At 43.2% G+C, this 23,356-nt stretch overlaps 2 protein-coding genes across 2 annotated transcripts in view; one reads left to right on the top strand and one right to left on the bottom strand.

The window, feature by feature from the left end:
* Window positions 1-307: 307 nt before the first annotated feature.
* Window positions 308-22,848, bottom strand: EIF2D (eukaryotic translation initiation factor 2D). Its single transcript, XM_081865241.1, has 15 exons — window positions 22,609-22,848; window positions 21,201-21,391; window positions 19,711-19,794; window positions 18,376-18,466; window positions 17,390-17,497; window positions 16,482-16,786; window positions 15,314-15,431; window positions 14,385-14,430; window positions 12,062-12,165; window positions 7,764-7,925; window positions 7,300-7,389; window positions 5,591-5,686; window positions 3,848-3,968; window positions 1,293-1,467; window positions 308-499 (listed from the first exon to the last, which is right to left on the bottom strand). Exons 1-15 carry the CDS (start codon window positions 22,662-22,664, stop codon window positions 429-431), a joined length of 1,818 nt encoding a protein of 605 aa, XP_081721367.1. The 5' UTR covers window positions 22,665-22,848; the 3' UTR covers window positions 308-428.
* Window positions 9,619-23,356, top strand: part of DYRK3 (dual specificity tyrosine phosphorylation regulated kinase 3) — a 39,281-nt gene continuing 25,543 nt past the window's right edge. Inside the window, exon 1 of the mRNA XM_081865235.1 lies at window positions 9,619-9,957. Within this exon, the coding sequence (XP_081721361.1) occupies window positions 9,746-9,957 (212 nt within the window). The 5' untranslated portion in view covers window positions 9,619-9,745. The remainder of the gene's footprint in view (window positions 9,958-23,356) is intronic.

Below are 23,356 nucleotides of genomic sequence, written 5' to 3'. Positions count from 1 at the left end.
CTCCTGTGGTATGCGGTGGTATTGCAGTGTGTAAACAAAGAAGGCTACTAAAGTGGTACCTCGGTTTAAGCAGGTAAAAGCGTTTGGGGAGGGTTGCTGAGGGAGAGAACAAAATCCACAATCATGGGAGGGGTAGAAACTGTACCTCACTATTCTTTTGAGTCCTGTGAAAAAGAAAAAGAAAACCAACCCCACAATCTTCAGCGGATACCCAATAGTTTACATTTGGACCTATTTGCACTAGAACAGTGCTCAGCAAACATGCTGAGGTGTTCCACAACAAGCTATGGAGATAGTCCAGCAAAGGTTATTGGGAAAAGTTTTATTTATAAATTCCATTATTTTATAGGTAAGGCAGCTGAATTAGTCATTTATCTTAATAAAATATTTATAAATAACAAAGTTCTGACTTTGATCTTCAGACCTGGCTACTTCTTCCGGCCCATCTTTGGTGCCATCTCAAGACCCTTGATGTATTTGCGAGGTATCTGGTAGTCCTCTGGAACAAAGTCAACATGTAATCAATCTGTATTTGACAGCTCAAAAGCTTAACACAATAGGACTCTTACTAAAAGAGTAATGTGCTCTGAAAATTCTAAAGCATTGTACTTGGGGCACTCGCCTTACTAAAAAATGTACTCCTGTGCATTTTTAATTATGAATAAATATACATAGGAAGACATTGCACTTGCTGTATTTACTCGAATGTAATGCACACCATTTTTGGACAAATTACATCATGAAAATTAGATTTGATGGTGCATTAAATCTGTGTAAATACGGTAATGTGGCAGCCATAATTAGCCACTGAATTCAATCTGCATAAGGTTACACATGAATAAAATAACTCTGAAGGGAAAATAGCACTTTGCTTTTTAGTTTATGTATAACTGTTTTCCAACAGCCTCCTCCTCAGAAGAGCACATCTTAGAAACTGATCAGAATATTGTAAAATCAATTTAGGCTGGAAGTAAAGCACTATTGAATTCAAGAGGATATGCTCCTGGGAAGATATTCCTAGGATTGCACTGTTAATCTAATAAGTGACTAAACCTTCAAAACATAATAAATGTTATGAGTTTGCCATGGATTAGGGGTGGAGAACTTCAGACCTGGCAGCCAGACTTTGCATGCTGGGCCTTAGTGTGCATGCACATGTGCCAACATCTGGCTTTTGCATTGCTGGAATATAGCCTAATGTGCAAAAGGTATGTCCATTGCTCTTCCTCTGACTCCACCCACCACTGGTGTGCTGCCCTGGCAGGTTCCCTACCCCTGCTAAAGATACTTACCCAATAGCAGCTTAGCAAGGTGGTGGATCTGATTGCCTTGGACCTGGACCTGGGCTCTGTCCTTCGCTCCCGGAAGTGTGGTGACAGTGGCACTTGCCTGAACTTTTAGCTGGAGAAAGTTGGCAACAGCCTGTGGGTCTAGCCCATACAGCTCAAGATTCTTAATTATGGTTACCTGCAAACCGAAAGGAAAGATGGTATTACTTGGTTGCACTAATATACAATGCTCAATCATTAGTGTGCAATTTTACTTTCGTACATTCTTACAGGCTATGTGGTATCAGCAAAGTTATTTTCATAGGGCCTTTGCCTGTGCATATTAATAATACCTATGCTTGGAAATGAATAGAAGCAGTGCATATTTGACAGCAAGCATATTGCACAACCTATGTGATTTAAGTGAAAGGCATACATAAATGCAAGCGACTAACTGAAGCACTGGGGTAACACTATCAAGGTTCATCCTGATTGGCTGGGGGGGGGGGGGAACGGGACAGTGTAGCAACAGACCAAATCTTAAATGATTAGGTCATATGTTTTGCCCTAGCAGCTTAGGAGGAAGGGATGTTAATTAGGAAAGCTGGGGGTGGGGATAAATGCTAGCCAGTGGCCTGGTCACACACATCACCCATTAGGGCAAAAGCAAAAGGCCCAGGCCAGGAAGCTCCTATGGAGACCACCCCACAACCAACCAACCAACCCTTCTCTGAGGCTACTTCAGGACTTCCTTACCCAAAGGCATGCTAGCTTCTGCCCCTGGGGTTGGAAGACAGCACCACCAGCTGACTACGTTTTGAAACACTAATATAAATGAAAACTACTTGCATTCCTTCAGAGAAAGGCAAAAGAAATGCCAATGTTAAAACAGTGCAAGGGCCCATCGCACCTCTTCTGACTCCCAACCCCTGGTTGAATCATGTATAGTACTGGGCTGAATTAATCATCTCTACCTGAAAAAATTGACAACTTTGTATTGGGTTGCTTTATTCCTAGGGTCTTGCACCCAAGCATGTCGGATACCATCAACACCCTGGACCACCACCTTCAAGCCATAACGCTGCATCTGCGAGCTGCAATTAGTTCAAGTCTACACACACACACAATTACTGTATTTTTTGCTCTATAAGGCTCACTTTTTCCCTCCTAAAAAGTAAGGGGAAATGTGTGTGCGTCTTATGGAGTGAATACCGGCTGCGCAGCTATCACAGAAGCCAGAACAGCAAGAGGGATTGCTGCTTTCACTGCACAGCGATCCCTCTTGCTATTCTGGCTTCTGAGATTCAGAATATTTTTTTCTTGTTTTCCTCCTCCAAAAACTTGGCGCGTCTTGTGGTCTGGTGCGTCTTATAGAGCGAAAAATACGGTAATAAAACTATTATTTCTGTGGAACTCCCTCCCATCAGATGTCAAGGAGATAAATAAGTATACACCTTTTAGAAGACTTGGGAGGTTTTTGATGTCTGGTGTTTTATTATGCTTTAATATTTGTTGGAAGCCACCCAGAGTGGCTGGGGCAATCCAGTCAGATGGGTGAGGTACAAATGAAATTAGTATTAGTAATTAGTATGCACACACAGGGAACAAAAAGCTGCTAATGACCCAGGTACACTTCCATGCAGCTCTGCCCCAGTCTGTTTTAGCTTCTTCTACTGCACCTGCTCAGCTGCTCCTCTGGAACAGGGATACAGATCCATGAGGGCAACACTCATATTAAGTTGCCTTCTATCGCTTCAGACTATTACTCTATCCAGGTCAGTAGCATCTACTCTGACTGTGGGCAGCTCTCTAGTGCCTCACTCGGAGATCTTGCCCATCACCTGCTATCTGATCCTCTCCACTGGAGCTGCCAGAGATTGAACCTTAAGACTTTTTGCATGTGAAACATGTGCTGCACTCAAGCTATTGTTCCTCCCTTAGGTCTGCAACATGTGCCTTCCATCTTCCCGGAGTAGCACTTTGGTGACACACTTTCAGAAGTCTCTGTGCAATGTATATCTGACTCAGCTGCCAGTAGGTGCTTCCTACTATCCTTCTGAACTAGGGCCAACAGATATCAGATAAGCTCTAAACAGAGAACTTCAGTTTATCTCCTGATCTGGCCTTCTCCACCTTGCCCTCTTCACCCCCAGGTGGTTGAAATAAATTACAAACCATGCACCAGTGGCATTGTAAGGTGTCAGTGTAACATCTGGACCTCCTACCTGATACCCAGGGGTTCAGAGAGGAGGTAGGGCTATGACTTAAGCCCAGGAATGCTCACCTGTACATGCTAGCCCAGTTGTCAATTGTTTTCTGGGGCAATAACTGCAGCTCTGGTAGTTCTAAACAGCCTTCCCTGCTCTCCATGCCCAAAAAGTAGGATCATGGGCTCAGCCTCTTTATTTTCCTCTCTCTGCATAAGAGGCCTAGGAGACTGCTCTGGAAATGGTGTTTTCAATGGGCAAACTTTCAAAAGATAGTGCAGTATTATAAACCATTTCAAAAGGCAGACATAAAAAAAAAGGCAGCACAGTTTGGATGTTTCCACAGAAGACTACTTCTCTCCTTGCCCTTACCTTTTTATTGCACGATCTTTGTGCTATGTTTATATCAATGGGATCATTGTTTCCTTTCCTCACGATGGGGTCATGTCCAAAAAAAGTCACCTGATGGAAGGGCTGTAGTTTATCCAGACACCTGCCACAAAAGCAGCGCTAAGATTAAGCTTATCCAGGACAGCACAGAGGGATGGCAGCTTTCTGGCTTAGCTATTCCTGCTATACTTAAGTACCAAGAACATCTATTCAAAGACTCAATCTGATACAGCTTGCCCTTATTCACCTCAGGGTTTTATTTATTTATTGAGTTTAAATTATTCTTCCCAATGGAGCCCAGGGTAGGAATCACAGCCATCTTTTTTAAAAAAAGCATTCTAAAAACAGTTACAGTTAACTTAAGAATGTAAGAAAGAACTGTTATAGACAACTGCCAGGAACAGTATTCTTCAGCCACCAAATGCCTGGGTGAAAGGTTGGTTTTAAAATTCCCTCTGAACGTTAATAATGATGAGAGGCTGATTTGCATCCCATGTGTAGGCTGTATACTATACAACCATAGAGAGACTGACAGGAATTAATTATACGTCATCTAGCAGCCTTCATCTATGTGATACATGATGCTATTCCGTAACAGGATTATTCTGGGAAAATATCTACTTAAAGTACAATCAATATTATGTCTTAAAAGGTTTTTGTGATTTTTAACAGACGACACTGCCAGACTGACAGAGTTATGTTATTATCTTTGTAGCTCTCTTAATTCCAAAGACTTTTTAAAAAGAAAATATTATGATCCTCAAAGTAACAGAAGAGAATGGGGAATTTTAGAAGGTCCCAAAGAAGCCAAGCTTGTTGTGTTTACTTTTACAGTGGCCGTGCCTGCACATCATGGGAAGCAAATTATAAACCATGGCTTACCAGAGCAAGCAGCTGCTCACTTGCTCCCACTTTATTCTGACCCACCTGGAGCCAGGAAAAACAAACTGTGAGGCGAGGCTTAGCATTACCAGTGAACCAGGACTCAGGGTTAGCTTCTGTCCCCAGGAAGCCAAGGTTGGTTCTTGGTCTGTGGCTCGTCATTTGTTTGGGGAGAGAAACTGCAAGTGTTGGTTCGCATGGAACACTAAGCAGAAGGTGTGGGGGGAACCTGAGTGGCCCACTCCCTTCTGGGCCATGGGCCAATTGTGGGCAGAGTCAGAGAAATAAGTGCACATTTCACTTTTGCATGGTTTATACAGACACTTGCATACCCTCGGCATCCATGCAAGCCAAAGGCATGATCAGCATTCAAGGACATGTTCCAGCCAAGCAAAAACACTTGGGAGTGCAATGGAGCAACAGTGAAGGGTGTGGCTGAAGGAGAGAGGGTGTGCTCTGGAGTCCTCAGGGCTACATTTGGCCCCCATGCCTGATGTTCCTCACCCAAGCACTAAGCCAAGCTGTGCAGTATATGCTTCTCTCTTGGCTGAAGAGTGAGTGGAGAAAGGCAAGGGGTCACTGAACAGCATGCAGTAATCCATAATCTATGGCTTACCATGATGTGCAAATCAAGCTACTGTGTCATAAAATTCCAGTCCGCTTACATAACACAAAGCAACACAGCACTAGACCTTAGTGACAATTTTAACCTTTGAATGGTTTGGGCTTAACCTCCTTTTGCAAACATTAAAGATACCATAATACATAGTGGCCTGCATTATAGGAAATACTGAGGCAAGTATATGAAGCAGCAGTAGGAATCACTCTCCCCCCCCCCCTCACCTGCTCAGGAGATTGTCCCATGTGAGCTTTGAAATTTCATCCTGCTCAGATTTGTCCAACAGACAATCGCACAAGATAGGATCCACCTTTATAAAGCTGTAACAAAGGAAGGCAGATTTAAAAGTCTGTTCTCAGCGTGATCACTCATCACCTGAACTGGAAATGCACCAACGTCAAGAATGTGTAGCACTCTACAGATTATAAAGATCATGTTTGTCTCTTTAGCACTTTGTTGTTAAAAGGTAAAAAAGGATTTCCAAAAGTCACACTGCACTTGCACTATTATGTGGTAAGTTGGGTGCTAAAAACCTTACTTGACTGCTGAAAACTTGAGAAGGGGTTATATAAAACAACATGTCCTCTTTGCTTGTAGATTATGTCTGAATATGTTGCTTGTCAAGTTCTTTTTTCCCATGTACCTCTCTTAAAGATAATTTAATGTTTAAAAATTCTTTGCCCAGTTAATCAAAGGTCACCTGTTTAGCTAATCAAAACTTTTAATGATTAAGCTAACAGATCAACCTACAAAACAAAACAAATTCCTTCCAGTAGCACCTTAAAGACCAACTAAGTCAGTTCTTGGTATGAGCTTTCGTGTGCATGCACACTTCTTCAGATACACTCATCTGAAGAAGTTTAAAGTTTAAAGAAGTTTAAAGAAGTTTAAAGTGTATCTGAAGAAGTGTGCATGCACACGAAAGCTCATACCAAGAACTGACTTAGTTGGTCTTTAAGGTGCTACTGGAAGGAATTTGTTTTGTTTTGACTATGGCAGACCAACACGGCTACCTATCTGTAACTAGATCAACCTACAGAATCATATCACTAAAAAAAAGTGATATGATTAATCAACTAAGATGTCTTTAATCTTGTGGCATTCCTAAATTATCCATGAGATTAGCTTACCCTACATGTGCCCTCTCGACTGCTTCAATCGGCGGAATTGGCACTCTACAGATGCCACATAATACCCACTCCATGTAAGAACTTGATCATTTAGTGGCAGCACCTACACTTTGGAACTCCCTGCCTATTGATATCAAGCAGGTGCCTTCACTGTGTTCTTTTCAGCACCTGCTAAGAAACATTCTTGTTTAGGCAAGCCTACCTAGATGCTTAGAAAGTTGATGGGAATCCTAACTGGTTTTAGTATTTAAACTTCTTGTTAAACTATTGTACAATTTTCCTGAATGGGGTGGGGTGGGGGAGTTTTAATCAAGTGGTGTATACATTCTATGAAATAAATAACAAAATAAATCAGGAAAATGACCACTAGTTTAAAATTCTATTAGGCACAATATATGGGATACACCTGCACAGGTGTGTGTGTGTGTGTGTGTGTGTGTGTGTGTGTGTGTGTGTTTGCACACAAACTCTTGTTGAGGTTGGATATACATTTGAGCACAATCAACACTGCACTTGGGCCCATCTATACTGCAGAGGTAAATAAGAGAGGGACCAGGACAGGGTGCATGGTCCATCTGACCTGAGTGTTCATACTTGGCATAAAGGGACTTGTGATAGGAAAGAGTGCTTGCTCTTTCTAGTAGCATTTCCCACATGTTTTGACTTAGTGCTGTAATGGTGAACCACGAGCACAGGAAACCCCTGTGCAAAATCATGACTGCAGCTATCTCTCGCTATCAGTACAGAGCAAGGAGAGTAGTGCTGCGATCTCCCTACTAAACAAGCTTTGGGGTTTTACATACTTTTTGTTTGTTTCATCAACCAACTCATTAAACTTCACATAGTTGATAACAGCATTTCTCACTTCACTGCTGGACAGGGTGTCTCCTTTCCTGGAGGAAAATTGAATCTTTGTTACTTGCTAGGTTGCACTTCGGAAGAAACAGCAAATGATGAGCTTTTGCAAATTGGCTATTTTAAGTGGGGGAAACACTCCAGTAAGGAAGCTGTTCCCTTCGTTTAGAACACCACTACCACCATACAGGAGAAATGGTCCAACCAAACCAAACTATTGAACTCAGCACCCAGAAACATTCGTGTTTTTAGATTCAGTTATTTTTCTGCCGGGCAGTCCATTCACTCTGAAGTCTGCTACACACTCACACACCCATTTAAGGACTTTCTTGGCCCATCATGTTCTGCAAGCAACAACAAGAACAACAACGTAGGGAACAAGTCAAGTGGTTAATTTTCTTATATTACTTACTTATATCCAGACTCTTGGAATAAGGGAGCCATTTTGGATGAGATGCCATAGAGTGGTATGATTTCAGGACAGTGGTACAGCTGTTCTCCATCACCACTTCTGCTATCCTGGACAGACAATTCAGATGCTGCTATTTCAATAGGTACTACAAAAGACCTAATGCTGAAAATCAAAGCAAAATATTTCACAGAGTTTATTACCATTTCATCATGACGGCTATTCCCGTTCATGACTGAGAGACAAATGAGTATAGTGTTGCGTCCTTGTCATCTCCTAGGACATAGGCACCCAAGACCATTCCTCTCATTGCAATAACACAGTGCAAATCCCTCAACACGTTTGCTTACACAAAGTGGAAGCACATTTCTGCCTCTGCTTCAAGATGGTCCACAGAACAGATCATCATCTTGAAGCCATATGCTCCAGCAGCAACCTAGTGTTCAATAGTGGAATGCTGTGGCACAATATGGTGTCTTGGCCTGGCCTCCCATCCTACTCTATGCTGCAGGGCTTCCAGCACGAGAGCCAGTGTGGCATAATAGTTAGTGTGTTGGACTAGGAACTGGGAAAGCAGGGTTCGAATCCCCACTCAGCCATGAACCTCACTGGGTGACCTTGGGTCAGTCACCATCTCTTAGCCTAAGCTACTTCACAGGTGAAGGATGAAGAAAACCTTTGAGATCCTTGAAAGATAAAGGTGATACAGTGGTGCTTCGCAAGATGAAATTAATTCGTTCCGCGAGTTTTTTCATCTTGCAATTTTTTCGTCTTGCGAAGCACGGACTTGGGAAAAGCTTCAAAAATCACCAAAGTCTTCAAAAATCTCAAAAAAGGCTACCACACCGCGTGCTATGAGTTGCTCCTCAAAGTGAATGCACGGTTTTAAGAAAAAGGAAACAAACTTGCAAGACGTTTCCATCTTGCAAAGCAAGCCCATAGGGAAATCCATCTTGCGAAGCAACTCAAAAAACGAAAAACTCTTTCGTTTTGCGAGTTTTTCGTCTTTCGAGGCATTCGTCTTGCAAGGTACCACTGTATATAAATGCAATAAATACATAAAGCCACGGAAGACCCAGGGAAGAGAATTAGCGCACAACCCCAACTTTCTTAGCAGCAAAGGAAGATAACTGATAGCTTAGAGTGAGTATCTCTGCATGTGTTCTAATATGCACAGAGGAGCCATGCAAGGACATAGGAGTGCCAGGTACATTGTGCAAAAGGAAAGGCAGTTGGAAACTGTTTTTCAGCCTGTGGGCCACAGTTTCTTCTGGGAAACCTTCCCCATTCTCCTCCCCTTTCCTTTGCCATCCATGGGGTAGGTGGGGTCTGAGGCAAAAGTGGGTGGAAATTGTACCTTTGTAGAGTAGGCTAGTTTCTACATACGCTTGTGCACCCATCTCGATCCTCCATCCAGATAAGCAAGAGGCATTCCAGCCAGGAAAGAAGAAATAGTGTGAATCATGACCAGTGGAGGATGTGACTTGGGGAGCATTCCAAGGGTTAAACAGACAGATCTGGGCGGCTGCATCTGGCCCCCTGGACCTGAGGTTCCCCACCCCAAGGACTTGCATTGCACGTACCCAGGTCAATCTGATACTGGCCAGGGACAATGGCAGTCCTTCTGAAAGTTCTCTGAATAATTCTAAAGCAAGCCAAACAGAGCACCCTAGACCTGGCCTCCAAAGAAGCCAATCCCTGGAGGAGAGAAAGCGTGGAGAAATGATCCAAAGTCTTAGGTGTCTCTTTGGGCTAAGTTCCTATGTAGACCTAAACTAAAGCCCACCCGCCCCCACACACTCTGCCAAGCCTTCTCGACATCACAAGTGCCCATTGTGACAGAGGAAAGGCACAGCCCTGCCTGTTCCAGCAGATAACAGAAGGAACCTCACCGTCCAATCTACCAAGGAGGCACACAAATGAGACCTTGTAAAAGATACTGTAAAATGCGAGCTTCACAATGCTATCTGTATGTGACATCATAGATGGGCGGGGGAGGAGACAGTGTGGAACCCCCCCGAGGGAACGAAGCCCAGCGGCCCAGCAGCAAGGAGCAGAGCCCAGACATGGTCCCCAAGGAGAAGGGAGACGACGGGCTGCAGTGCATCTTCATTACCACCAGAGCATCACCACTTCTGGTGGAAGTTGGAGGGAGGCTGGCAAAGCGAGCATGGGCAGCGGCAGGCAGAGAGGACAGGTAAGCACAGCCAGCCCAAATTTTTAAGAGGGGTTGGAGTGGGACTTCTGTGTGGGGTAGGAAGGGGACAGGCCTGTAAGCCCCACCAGTCCCATCAAGCACCTCCCCATTCTCCTCCCCTTTTCTTTGCCATTGCTCTGCAACCTTTCCCATTCCCAATACTTCAGTATCTATAGGTCTGCTGACAATGCAGCCACAGGTCAAGTGGGTGGGCCCTTCCAGAGGCAATGGTGACTATAGTGGTAATAAACTGTGTCACTCTGGATACGATAAACAGTTACAGAAGGAAAGTGGTTGGGTTTGCCAAAAACTCTTTAGTGCCTTCAACAAGTGAGCATCAAGGATAGGTTTCAAAAAGGTGTGCCCTTCCCGGTTGCAACAGTAGAGAGAAAATGAAAGCATTGCTTGCTAATTGTTTCCCTGGTATGGTGCACGTCTTAAAAGGCACAAGAGTCCTAATTAGGCCTGCAGTGGTCAAAGCAGTTATGCCAGGGGTTGCCAACATATATGCCCACAGATGCCTTCCCTGGCACCCACATCCTTCGCCTGCTGACATTAGGCTTGAAGGAAGCATTCTACTGTACCCAAGAGAGAAGGTTGCTGTGTGAGCCACAGAAGCTGTGGTGCCACAGAAGCTTTTCCACTTTGCAAATGTGCCTATGGGCCCAAAAGGTTTGGCAACCCCTGGGCTTTGCCATGCAGGCATTATCGTTGGGCTTGTTTCTTCTCCAGCAGTGATGTAATAGTATGACTCAAATGGTGAACTGTGGAAGACTGGAGCAATGGTGGAAACATTACAACTTTTTCTGAATAAGGAGAAACTAAACTGTAGCAATGCAGTTTGACAAGAAAAGGCAATTTGTTTTAGAAAAGTGTTCTGTATCTATGGACTTGACAGTAAAGCAGTGAGTTTCTAACAGCTGATGCAAACAATACCTTGGCTCAGTTTTAAAATGTGGATTTAGCAAGGGATAACTTTGTAAGTGAACATGTTTGACAGTTAAGAAACCAGGATTCTAGCCACAGCCTGGGTGATTAATGCAAACTATTGCTGTGATGTCTCCGGAATTACCTATTAACTCAGAGTTTAAGAACTGGCTTATTTAGGTTGCAACACTGGGAGTAAGTCCTACTGAATTCAAAAGGGCTTAATCCTGTTAGCTCCTTATAGGAGCAAGCACCACTGGAATCTACAGATTCTGCATTAAACCAGTAATGAAACACTTCATTTGTGCACAGCTTCCAGCAAACAACCTCTCTTCATTATTGCAGATCTTAATATCTGTACTGATCAAAAGTAACATGAGAAGAAGCCTAAAGCAAAGAGATGCCTGGAGCATTAGGATACATGCCTAACAACCACTGATATTTTAGTCTCCATTGATGCCCTTAATGCCTTTTGCCAGCGAACTTATTATCACATTATGAAATGATATACTGTTATGATTCACCACCTGCAAAGTGGGGCTTGCTAACAGCATGCCTTCAGAGGGGCTTACTGGCAGCACACATCAACTTATTGGTGCCAAAAGTGAGCCTTGTCCACCTGCCAAATTTCCGGCTTGCCGGCTAGAAAGCATAACTTTACACCTCAATGTTTGCTTCCTTTGCAAGCCATTAACAAACACACAAACAGCTTGTTCCCTAATTGCCTCTGCTGTGCATTAATGCCATCCTCATTCCTATAGTGCTTCCCAACATGCATGTGCGTGTGTGTACATACACACAAACACCCCTCTCATCCGTGGAGCTTATTATTAAGCATGTTGGATTCTTGTAAGGACACGCACATCTTTGCTCATAAATAGATCTTTCTTGTACTGCTCTTTGTGGACAGCAGCATGTTTACATTTCTGCCTTCTCTAAATCAACTTGAGAGATAGCAGCTTATCTAGGATATTACCTACAATTACACATCTTCCATGTGAGAGATTAAATACCTTTCAGACCAAAGAAAAAGAGCAACATCTCTTCTAATTAGCTATTGTGCTCTTAAATGCAGCTCAGCTCATTAACCAGCATCATCACAGGAACCCAAACCATCCATTTAGATCTCCTCCCTCAGTATTTTGACTTTGTTTGCACAGAATTGAGATTCTCTTACCTTTCATGCCTCCAGTCCACATTCACAATGCTCTCTACTCCCTTATTCAGTTCCTTCACCTGGAGGATATTTTGTTGCTGCATTGATTGCAGGAACTTGGAGAACTAGAAGAGAGGCAGGCAGCTAAAACTGGGATACAATGGTTTTAATGGTAGGTTTATTGTAGCTGTGAGAGACAGAATAACAACAGGAAAACCCCCAGAAACCCAGAAGACAAATGTCAGAGATTGATGTGCATTATAATGAGTGAAATAAGTATTTGATACCCTATCAACTAGCCAGAAGTCAGGCTACCTGGTATCTTCACTGTATGTAATGAGCTGAGATTAGAAGCACCTGCTGAAAGGGAGAGGTCTTACCTGTAATCCCAGCTCATTACAGTACCTGTACAAAAGACACCTGTTGACAGAAGTAATCAATCCAGCAGATTCCAAACTAGCCACCATGACCAAGACCAAAAAGCTGTCCAAGGATGTCAGGGACAGGACTGTAGACCTGCACAAGGCTGGACTGGGCTACAAGACACCAAGCAGCTTGGTGAGAAGGTGACAACAGTTGGCGCAATTATTCGCAAATGGAAGAAACACAAAATAACTGTCAACCTCCCTTGGTCGGGGGCTCCATGCAAGATCTCATCTTGTGGAGTTGCAATGATTGGGAGAACGGTGATGAAGCAGCCCAGAACTACATGGGGGGAACTTGTCAATGATCTCAGGGCAGCTGGGACCATAGACACCATGAAAACAGTTGGTAACACACTACGCCGTGAAGAACTTAGATCTTGCAGAGCCCGTAAAGTCCCCTTACTCAAGACAGCACATGTACAGGCCCATCTGCAGTTTGCCAATGCACATCTGAATGACCCAGAGGGGAACTGGGTGAAAGTGTTGTGGTCAGATGAGACCAAAATCGAGCTCTTTGGCATCAAATCAACTCGCCGTGTTTGGAGGAAGAGGAATGCTGCCTACGACCCCCAAGAAACCCCCCCCCCGCTGTCAAACATGGAGGGAGATATATTATGCTTTGGGGGTGTTTTTCTACTAAGGGGACAGGACACTTTCACCACATCAAAGGGACGATGGACGGGACCATATATCATCAAATCTTGGGTGAGCACCTCCCTCCCTCAGCTAGGGCATTGAAAATGGGTTGAGGATGGGTATTCCAGCACGACAATGACCCAAAACACATGGCCAAGGCAACAAAGGAGTGACTCAAGAAGAACCACATTAAGGTGGTAAAAATCTGTGGAGGGAACTGAAGGTTCCAGTAGCTACACATCAGCCTTGAAATCTTACTGACATGGAGAGGATCTGCAAAGAGGAGTGGGACAAAATACCTCCTGAGATGTATGCAAACCTGGTGGCCACCTACAAGAAACGTCTGGCCTCTTTAATTGCCAACAAGGGTTTTGCCACCTAGTACTAAGTCATCTTCTGCAAAGGGATCAAATACTTATTTCACTCATTATAATGCACATTAATCTCTGACTTTTGTCTTCTGGGTTTCTTCCTGTTGTTACTGTGTCTCTCACAGCCACAATAAACCTACCATTAAAATTATGGACTGGTCATTTCTTCGTCAGAGAGCATACGGGCAAATTTAGCAGGGGATCAAATACTTTCCCCCTCACTGTATTATGCACATGAAAAATGAAACAAGCAATATTCTGGTGTAATTTTTAAAGTTTGGTTTTGTTTGGATATACAGTGGTACCTCGGGTTACATATGCTTCAGGTTACATACGCTTCAGGTTACAGACACCGCTAACCCAGAAATAGTACCTCGGGTTAAGAACTTTGCTTCAGGATGAGAACAGAAATCGTGCTCCGGCAGCGTGGCAGCAGCAGGAGGCCCCATTAGCTAAAGTGGTGCTTCAGGTTAAGAACAGTTTCAGGTTAAGTATGGACCTCCAGAACGAATTAAGTACTTAACCTGAGGTACCACTGTATATTATGTTGTAATTTTAAAAAACCACCAACTTATGTTTTAATGATACCTGTATAGTGTTTTTTAAAAAAATTATTTAAAACCCCGCCAATGCAATATTAGGCCAGAATTTTACAGTTGTTTTCAAATTACTATGCACACTTACTTCTTAGCAAACATGTATACGATTGTGCTATTAACCAGCAAAATCATCTGACGATTTCTCACACATCAAGGATCTACATGCACAAAGTGCCTTTGTAGGAAGGGGTCACAGCTTTGGGGCAGATGATCTGTGGTGTATGCAGAAAATCCCACATTCAATCCAATGTTTCATTATTATTTCTTTCCTCAACCTTTCACGGTACAGAAAAGGACAACAACAACTACTTACTTTTTTGTAGCTTGATTTTTTTATGTCTAGTTGTTGACCTTGTGGACTGTTGGTAGATTGAAAAGAAAAAAACCCACAATTATATGCAAGAAACAAGAGGAATTAGGCCTCTCTCATTTTTGGTGACATGTAAGAAAAAACATGTTTTGTTTCCAGGCTTCTCCAGCTAAAATATTCTTAAAACATGGGCACACAGATTGGAAAATTTAAATGTCATATAAAGAGAGCAAATGGAGCCTCCTTCTCCATCACAAATTCAAGCATAAGTACTTAAGAAGAATCCGCTGGATCAGGCCGATGGCCCATCTTGCCCAGCATCCTGTTCTCACAGTGGCCAGCCAGATGCCTGTGGGAAACCCGAAAGCAGAACCCAAGCACAAGAACCCTCTCCCCTCTTAAGGTTTCCAGCAACTGGTATTCAGAAGCACTAGTTCCTCCGACTGTGGAGGCAGAGCTGAGCCATCATGGCCAGTAGACTTTGATAGCCTTTTCCGCCAATAATCTGTCTACTCCTCTTTTAAAGAGGTGGCCATCATTGCTTCCTATGGGAGCAAGTTCTATAGTTTAACTATGGCATTTATTTTATTTTCATTATGCTTTTACTGGAAGATAGCTTTAGCTCTTCCTTATGAATCATCAAGAGACAGGTAAAAACAGAATACTCTGTTACGTGCAGTGAGCTTATCAAAGTTAAGTTTAACCTGTGTCATATCTGGAGTATGCCTTAAAGCAGACTCAGACCCATGCAGAGTTCGCCTACGAGTTCATATAGTGACAATGGCTGAGGCACAGAGTCCTACGTGCATGCAAGGCTTCTACTCCTGACTCTGGTGAACAGTGTTCTACAAGCACTTGATGCTCCGTTTCCACATTTCTCAGCCAGCAACACGGCAGCTCTGCCAGCTTGTAGAAGATCTTACTACACGTACCAACATGCGAACATGTAGTTGCGGAGAAAGGTGCTGGTCAGTAGAGGGAGCTCCGACTTCTTCACTTTACATTTTAAGGCGTGGAAGAAGCATTGGTGAAGCAATGCATCCATTTGCTCTAGAAGAAAAGACAGAACCGTTTGTTCTCGACAAGCAGTGCTATTTTTCTAGAAAAAGAGGTGCCAGAACTCACCATGAACGCATCCCTTGTTCTCTTATAATGGCAATGGTGCCCACCTGAGAGGTGCTGGAACCGAGTTTCGGTGAGCTCTAGCTTAAAAAATAGCCCTCCCTGCCTATGAGCCTCTGCACAGAACGCAACATGGCCTAGTTCACAATATGTCACTGCCACCTTGTGAACCTCTCAGCTCCTGCCTATGCCTACAAGTTGTGTCAGTGTTGAACAGGGAAACAATTTCAATGCCATGCAGCGTGGTCACAAGCTATGAACTTCCACATATAGTCATATGAAGCAATAAATGAAAGGAAGAATGTTAAGTTCAGCATTATCTCTACCAACATTCAGTTTCAACGGAAGAAAGCTGACACACTAGCAGTGAGCACAAAGTTTAATGAAAGCTTCTTTCACATTACAAAGTTAGTAACAGGGTATAGTGCCCTATACAAGCCATGGAGTGTGAAGGGGATATTATTTGTTTGGATTTTGTTGCTCATCACATGCACCATCAGTGCATATGCTGCAGGGAATGATGGTTACACGTGTCCTATAATCTATAACATTCCACCCCCCCCCCCAAAAAAAAGACTTGCATTAATCTCACACATTACATCAGGGATGTGCAGCCTACAGCCCTCCCAGACACTGTTGGACTTTAATTCCCATCAGCCCCAGCCAACATGGACAATGGTGATGGACAGTGGGAACTGTAGTCCATCATTCACCTAAAATCAGGATAGAGGGCATGTGGTCCTTCAGATATTGGTGAAGGACCATCTCCCATCATCCCTGACCCTGGCCATCCTAGCTGAGGCTAATATGAGTTGAATTCCAAAGATTTCTGAAGGGTTACTGGTTCCCCATTCCTGCATTATAGGGCACATTGAAAATGCATAGAGTATATATGTTTAAGTTTGTATAAATGAGCAAAAGGTTGTTACTAGACCTCATCTAGAATGCAAATCCCTGTATATAACCCTATAATTTTACCTTGTGGACTCCTACTGTCTTCTACCTCCTGAGGAACATCTAGGTTGTCCGCTTCAGTAGTTTCAGCAGCACCATTTTCATTAGGTTCCTCTTTTTCTGACATGTCCACACTCTGAATAGCATCTTCCATGTTTAGATTTCTAATCCCTGTCTGCAGGCATGGGTCAATAATAGGGTGGCTGTTTTCCTGTGATTTGCCTTCCCCTTCTCCAGCCTCTTGCTCCTCCTCTTCAGCATCCATCATCTCTGAAGACTCTGCTTCTAAGGGGACTATTGTTGGTGGGCATGACTTGTCACCAAACTCCCTTTTTCAATTTAAAAAGAAACAACAAAAGCAAATGGCACAATAAGACTTGCCCCAAATTTCAATTTCAGCAAAACAGAAACTCAAAGCAAAAAGTTTAGACTGGGCCAGTTAAGCTATGAAGTTGTGGAGAACCATTTTCTTCACTGTAAAGATTATGAGCGAAACAATCTGGAAAAACTGACCACACCATCACATTTATTTAATGCTGTGTAAGGGGTCAACTGACTGCTGTAACTCCAGCAGAACCTTAAGAATACAATCTCTCTCAAGTCCTTAAGATGACTTTCAAGTAGTGTGTGGCCTAAAGTTATATTCATTCATTAAGAGTGTTTTTCAGGATGCAATATAGAAGAGTTCTCAGTGTCGCCACAACAGAAAAGGTTCAGAGTTTTCTGATTTGGTGCTGTGGAACTGAACAGTTTTTCTTAAGTGATTGTCAAAATCATGCACCTATGCTTGGTTTCTACTTGCATCCTTCTTATACTTTGCTCAGGGCTCACCCTTCTCTAACCTGAGTCTTGGATTAGAATGGGGGCAAAAGCTAACCATGTGCTTTTCTCCTATTGTGTAAACGGTCAAATAGTTTTGGTGATATACCCACCATAAGTGATCCATATATGTATGCAGCACTGTGAAGCCTTTTCCTTTCATTCCAGCTGCCACCATCTCTGCAGAGGACATGGTAGCTATGCCAATGGCCACAGGGGCACTGAAAAGTAAAGAGAGTATAGCATAAAGCAAACAGCTAAATTCTTACTCCAACTAAAGCAGCTCCCAGCTAAGGAATCTCTCTCATTTCAGACATGACGACCAAACCATAGTTTCGCTGTGTTGAGAACATACTTAAGGCTCTTGTGTCCCCTCTTTTGCTTGCACACCACAGTTCAATCCTGCACTTCTTGGATTTTGGTTACCACTGTTTGCAAAGTCATAGATTTCCTCTAAACAAGAATTGTTCAAACCATGGTTTCCACTTCAGCTTTGGAAGCAAACAAGTTTGCCTGAATCAGCCATCCAAGCAAACTACTGTTACTGGAAAACAGTCTGTGTTCCAAAATATGCAAGAGAAGAAGGAAATACACAACCCTTAAGCATACTCATGAAAAGCTGAGATGTCTGAACTCGCCAATGAATAATGCCCCACAATGCGTGAAAATCAACCCTGCTGCTAGAAGCCCCAAATTGTTATGGTGAATCCATAGAAGGCATACACTGTGGCACATAATCAGAGTCAAAATAAACGGGAGTCTCAGAAGGCATTCCTGTTGTTTTCTACTTGCCTTCTTTTGAAATCCAAGAGGGATGGGACAATCACACACCTCTCCATTCACGCAAGCAAAAACCAGTGGCCCATTGTAGTCAGCCAAAGGCTCCCGAGAAGGGCACAGGACACAGGGCACAGCTGATGAGGGATGGGACCCAAAGTGGGGTGCAGCCTAAGGAAAATCCTGAAGGCCAGTATGACAGGCCTGGAGGGCCACATTTGGCTGATTTTCACACCCTCAATTTCCGTCTCAAAATACATTCTAAGAACCCCTTCAGAAAGAGGTAGATCTTTTTAGCATTAGCCTTTAGGAGAAATCATACCTGTTTCCCACCAAGGTGATGGCACAGAGAGTACCCCGATCTACCTGAGGAAGACCATAAGAGGGCACTACAACCCCTGGAAGCATTAGATCTGTGGAAAAGACCCTATATTAACATCTTAGCAAAATCTTAAAGACACCAGTCATCCCCTTGTCCCCCACTGCTCTTTTAAAAAACTGACAAAAATGCTGCTTTCAATGTCTATATGAAACAAGGGATTCTCTTGGATGGCTTCAAACCTTGGCCCTAATTGCCAGTGCAGCTCCGATCAGCCCTGCTACCATCAATTCTGCCGCCACAAAGCCAAAATGTATCAACTAAAATGTCAATTACACATAAGTTATAAATCACAACTTTTTCTTGAATTTGGAACATTTTTAGGACTGAGACATATAATACTGGCTTTCTACTTCAGGCAGTAATAAAAGTGTCAGTGTTCTCTTAAAAAATAGTTAATAATAATAATAATTTATTAATTATACCCCACCCATCTGGCTGGGCTTCCCCAGCCACTCTGGGCAGCTTCCAACAAAATATTAAAATATGGTAATGCATCAAACATTAAGAGCTTCCCTAAACAGGACTGCCTTCAGATGTCTTCTAAAAGTTTGGTAGTTGTTCTCTTTAACATAAGGTGGGAAGGCGTTCCACAGGGTGAGTGCCACTACCGAGAAGGCCTCCATGGACTGCTGTGAGTCCAAAATGACTCCCAGGCTGCACACCTGGTCCTTCAGGGGCACAGTTACCCCATTCAGGACCAGGGAGTCCTCCACACCCACCCGCCTGTCCCCCCAGAACAGTATTTCTGTCTTGTCAGAATTCAGCCTCAATCTGTTAGCCGCCATTCATCCTCCAACCGCCTCCAGACACTCTCACAGGACCTCCACCGCCTTCACTGGTAAAAGGTACAAACAGGTAAAAGGCCTGCAACGTTAGAAAAAGTTTTGCTGGGTGTCTGAAAGAGTTGGTTAGAGGCATTCCATAAGCAGAGCACTACAGCTCTGGAGGCACTTTCTCCCTGGTTGCCACCCTCTTCATCTCTGATGGCAGAGGTACCAAAGAAGAGCCTCAGAAGGAGATTTTAACATTCAAGCAGACCAGGCTTTATTTAGACATTATTTTCCTTCCTAATGGGAAAAAGGCCTTGAATACCTCAGTTTAAAAGGTCATGTCAATGACAAAATCAATTTATAAACCTCACTGCTTTTCAAAGGTCCTTACATCCAAGTAGCATGCTTAGGACTAGAATATAACAAGGCCAATCATGAGAACCAGCTCCACAACAAGGCAAATGTGCAGTGCCATGCAGAATGGCTTTGAGATCCGTTCCCTTACCTGCTCCTCCTGCTAGTTTGTGCAACACAGGTGGCCATGTGGAAAAGGCGGGGAGAAGGTGAGGATGAGACCACAGGGTGTACACTGTTCCAAAAAGAAAACAAAATGCTTGTGGAATTCCAGCATGACACACTTTACCTGCCTCCATTTCTCAGAACTGATAACCATTAATCTGAATTTAAAATTAGGAAGTAGAGCCTGAAACAAAATATTGCCGTGTGGGAGTGCTCCTGCTCAGGATTCTAGGATTCTAGGATACTCCATGCTGTTCCCCTCCCCACCTTATTTTCTATTACCCTCTCCTCCCACTGCCAGCAATCAAGACAGCACTCAGTGCAAGTAATTCCCATTGGACTGTTCCCCTTCCCCCTGGGTTTTCCTCCCTTGCGTTATTTTTAACTTCCAAACCTTAGGTGGGGACCTCAGTCTGTTGATATCACCCTCTTGTCCATTAAGCAATGGCACACACAGCCTCAACACTGGACATTTTCCTTTACTTAAAAGTATTTGTATTTTTTCAGCCAGGAAAAAATCCCAGACTGGCTTACACACATAAATAAGACAGACATAGGAGCAATGATGGTAAGGAACCAGAACACACAACCTAGCTTCTGTTTCAAGATATTTAAACCCAACATGTAAAAATAATGTGCAGTGAGAAGATAGATTGGTCTAGTTCAGACACAATAATCTTCGGCCAGTAAGCCATGGTTTTTCTGCCTGAGAACAAGCTGTGTGCCTGTGCACTCCTTTTTCAATCCTCTGCTCAGGAGCCAGTATTAACTTGAACACAGCAGGAATTGTACACCTGCTGCTGCACTCATAATTCTTTCTGAACAACCAAGGCTGGAAAGCAGAATCACCTATCAACTCTTGGCTATGCAAAAGTTAAAGAAGAAAGCCCTCTGCGTGCCACCCCATAGCATGAACTACATGAGCCCTATTCAGGCATTCACTATCCAGCTTAACTGAACACATGAGGTGGTCAGCTCAGGCTAGCTCCCCTCCCCTCACTATTCCTGCCACCCTCCACAAATTCAAGGGTGACTATCTGTAGAAAGGAAACAACTCTGATTCTTCAGGATTCTACACTGTGCAGAAAGCCTCTGCTAATATAGACTGTCTGCAGTGGATAAGCTATTGCCTTTGAAATTGTGGAGTGAGATAGAGATTGAGATAGAGATGGAGATGGAGGAGTTCGTGTCCACTCTCCCACTCCCCTCATGTTCATTTTAGCGAAATAGTGAATGCCTAGACAGAGCTGTACTAGCAGTGTGTGTTTCAGGTAGAGACAATTTATGAATCAAAGACAGTATGTTGCCTATCTCAGATTGAGCACATTTATACCATAAGTGACACTCTTCTCTTTTTAGATATGGGAAATGGAGGCTTAATATTATTTTGCACTTGTCCAAAGTGAAACATCAAATTAAACTCAAACCTCCCCAGACCCAGAACAGCAAACTGCCCGCAGAAACATAGTTCTGTACCTGTTGGAAACAGTCTCTTCTCCATTTCAAAAAGGACTGGTATTCTGCCATTAGCATAGACCGTGAGAGCATCTCCTTTGTGAGCATACAGTTTAATGATATTCAGCTCTTCTTTATTCGGCACAACTTCAGATAGCTGTTCAGATGTGAGGGTGGGAAAAGTTGCTGCGACATCATTTCGTAATTTCCTCCTGCAAGGTCAACAACACAGTTCCATTATCTAAATGATTAAAATCATTTAAAAAAAAAAAAAAGGGGGGGGTGCCTAATTATCAAAGCCATTCCACTATCTTAAATCAGGAATGCCAAGATAATGCCCATGGGTATATGAATGTCTGCAGAAGCCCTCCCTGATGCCCATAATTCTCCTCCCCCAGCTGAAATTGATTTTTAAATAAACATTCTGTTGTACCCAATAGAATACTTTGGTCTATGTGTGTGGTGCCCATGACAAGTTTGTGATGGCAGTTTGCAAATTTGTCATTTAATATATTCTGTTTTTGCTTGATCTCAGTTTATTATGTTTAGGGAAGTTTTTAATGTTTGATGTTTAATTGTACTTTTAATTCTGTTGGGAGCTGCCCAGAGTGGCTGCGGAAACCCAGCCAGATGGGCGGGGTATAAATAATTATTAATTAATTATTATTACAACTCTATTACTCTAAATCTTGGAGGAAGACACATCTTCAAGTTTTAAAAGACCAAAACCTTAAAAAGACCTTCTAAATATGCATGCCAGAGAAATAAAACAAAGCAACTTATTTATATCCCACTATCACTGTGAAGCCATAACCCAAGCACTAATTACTGATCAGCCATCAATCTCTTCATTTCACATGATGCATAAAATTAACGCATACAGAAATTGCACTTTGAGGGAGGCATAACGTCATTTTTTAAAGTGTATGTTTTCCGCTAAATGTAATTTTAAGTAGCATCCTGCAAATCTTCATCACGCTTGGTTAGAAAGCATGTCTCTTTACAACCAGGGCCAGTGCTACCACTAGGCCAGCTAAGCAACCACCTAGGGCTCAGGCCTCAGAGAAGTGCAGTACTGACCTTTGAAGGGCAGAGTTTTATTCACAAGATTGTTCGAAATAATTTATGTGCTAAAACATCTTTTGTACTTGAGAAAGATAATCAAAGATTGTTGTATTACTCAACCTTGCCATTTAAAATAAATTTAGCAGTTTCGAGTGTTGTGCTTTTCTTTTCTTTTTTCCTACTAGGCATCTATTTTTTAAAAGTGAAGTTAGCAATTTTTAATTTACTTTTAAATTTTTTTGTGGGGTATTGCAAGCAGTGAGCGTTGCCTAAGGCGCAAAACAGCCTGGCACCGGCACTGTTTACAACGGATTAACGACCAAGGTAAAATGCCTTGAAGGAAAAGGAAACAAGACAAACTTACCTATCAGACCCTTTGATAGCAGTATTGGATTTAACTCTGAAAGCTTTAGCAAACATGGCCAAAGAAATCCCAAGGCTTCCGTTCTAGCAGGTAAAGAAATATCGCGGTTTACTGTCCGGTGGGGCGTGGGGGACGCGTTAGAAAACAACACCCATTAAAGCAGCACTTTAACACACAGCTGCCATAGCGTTGGTGCCGCAGCAAAATGAGTCCGTGGGGCAACCGCTTGATCTCTCCAGTCGCGGCTGCTTCCTGCTCTGGTGACGTCAGAGGCAAAGGCAGCGCGTGATAGGCTGCGCTTCCTGCCGCTTCGCTTTTGCCCCGCGTAGAAAGCGAGGCTGGGCGGGATCAAGTCATCGTTTGTTGCCGCGCGAACTCTGCTGGAATCAGGGAAAGACTCAGAAGTGAACTACGTGGTTTGCTTTGAGCAGCTAGTTGCAGGATCAGGCCTTGGGCTTATTTGGTGCTTGTTTGCATTCCGACTTTGCTGGTAAACCCCATTGGTTCCTGGTTTGATTTGATCTGTCGATTAGCCGGCATGTCAACCGTATACTGATTTCTAGTTATTAGGATTTTATCTCAGGGCTTACCGTATTTTAAAGCTTTCCTCAGTTGTGAAACGTAAGCAATTACATAAAGTCGTTGTATAGTGGCTAGAGCGTTAAAGAGTTAAACTCCCCACTTGGCCATGAATCTCACTGGGTGACCTTGAGCCAGTCACCAACTTCCAGCGTAACCTACCTCACAG

This window comes from Podarcis erhardii (assembly GCF_964252035.2).
Source record: "Podarcis erhardii genome assembly, chromosome: 6".
Lineage (NCBI taxonomy): Eukaryota > Metazoa > Chordata > Lepidosauria > Squamata > Lacertidae > Podarcis > Podarcis erhardii.
The sequence above is the reverse complement of the archived record's forward strand: the minus strand, read 5'-3'. Positions and strand labels throughout refer to the sequence as shown.

What these genes read in the sequence shown, in the direction of transcription:
- EIF2D (XM_081865241.1), bottom strand. Translation starts at nt 22,664, where the DNA reads ATGTTTGCTAAAGCTTTCAGAGTTAAATCCAATACTGCTATCAAAGGG. An exon ending in ATCACCTTGGTGGGAAACAG is followed by an intron (nt 17,498 to 18,375) that starts GTATGATTTCTC and finishes TTTACTTTTCAG; the next exon opens with TGCCCCTGTGGCCATTGGCA. An exon ending in TGGGACAATCTCCTGAGCAG is followed by an intron (nt 3,969 to 5,590) that starts GTGAGGGGGGGG and finishes CTTTTGTGGCAG; the next exon opens with GTGTCTGGATAAACTACAGC.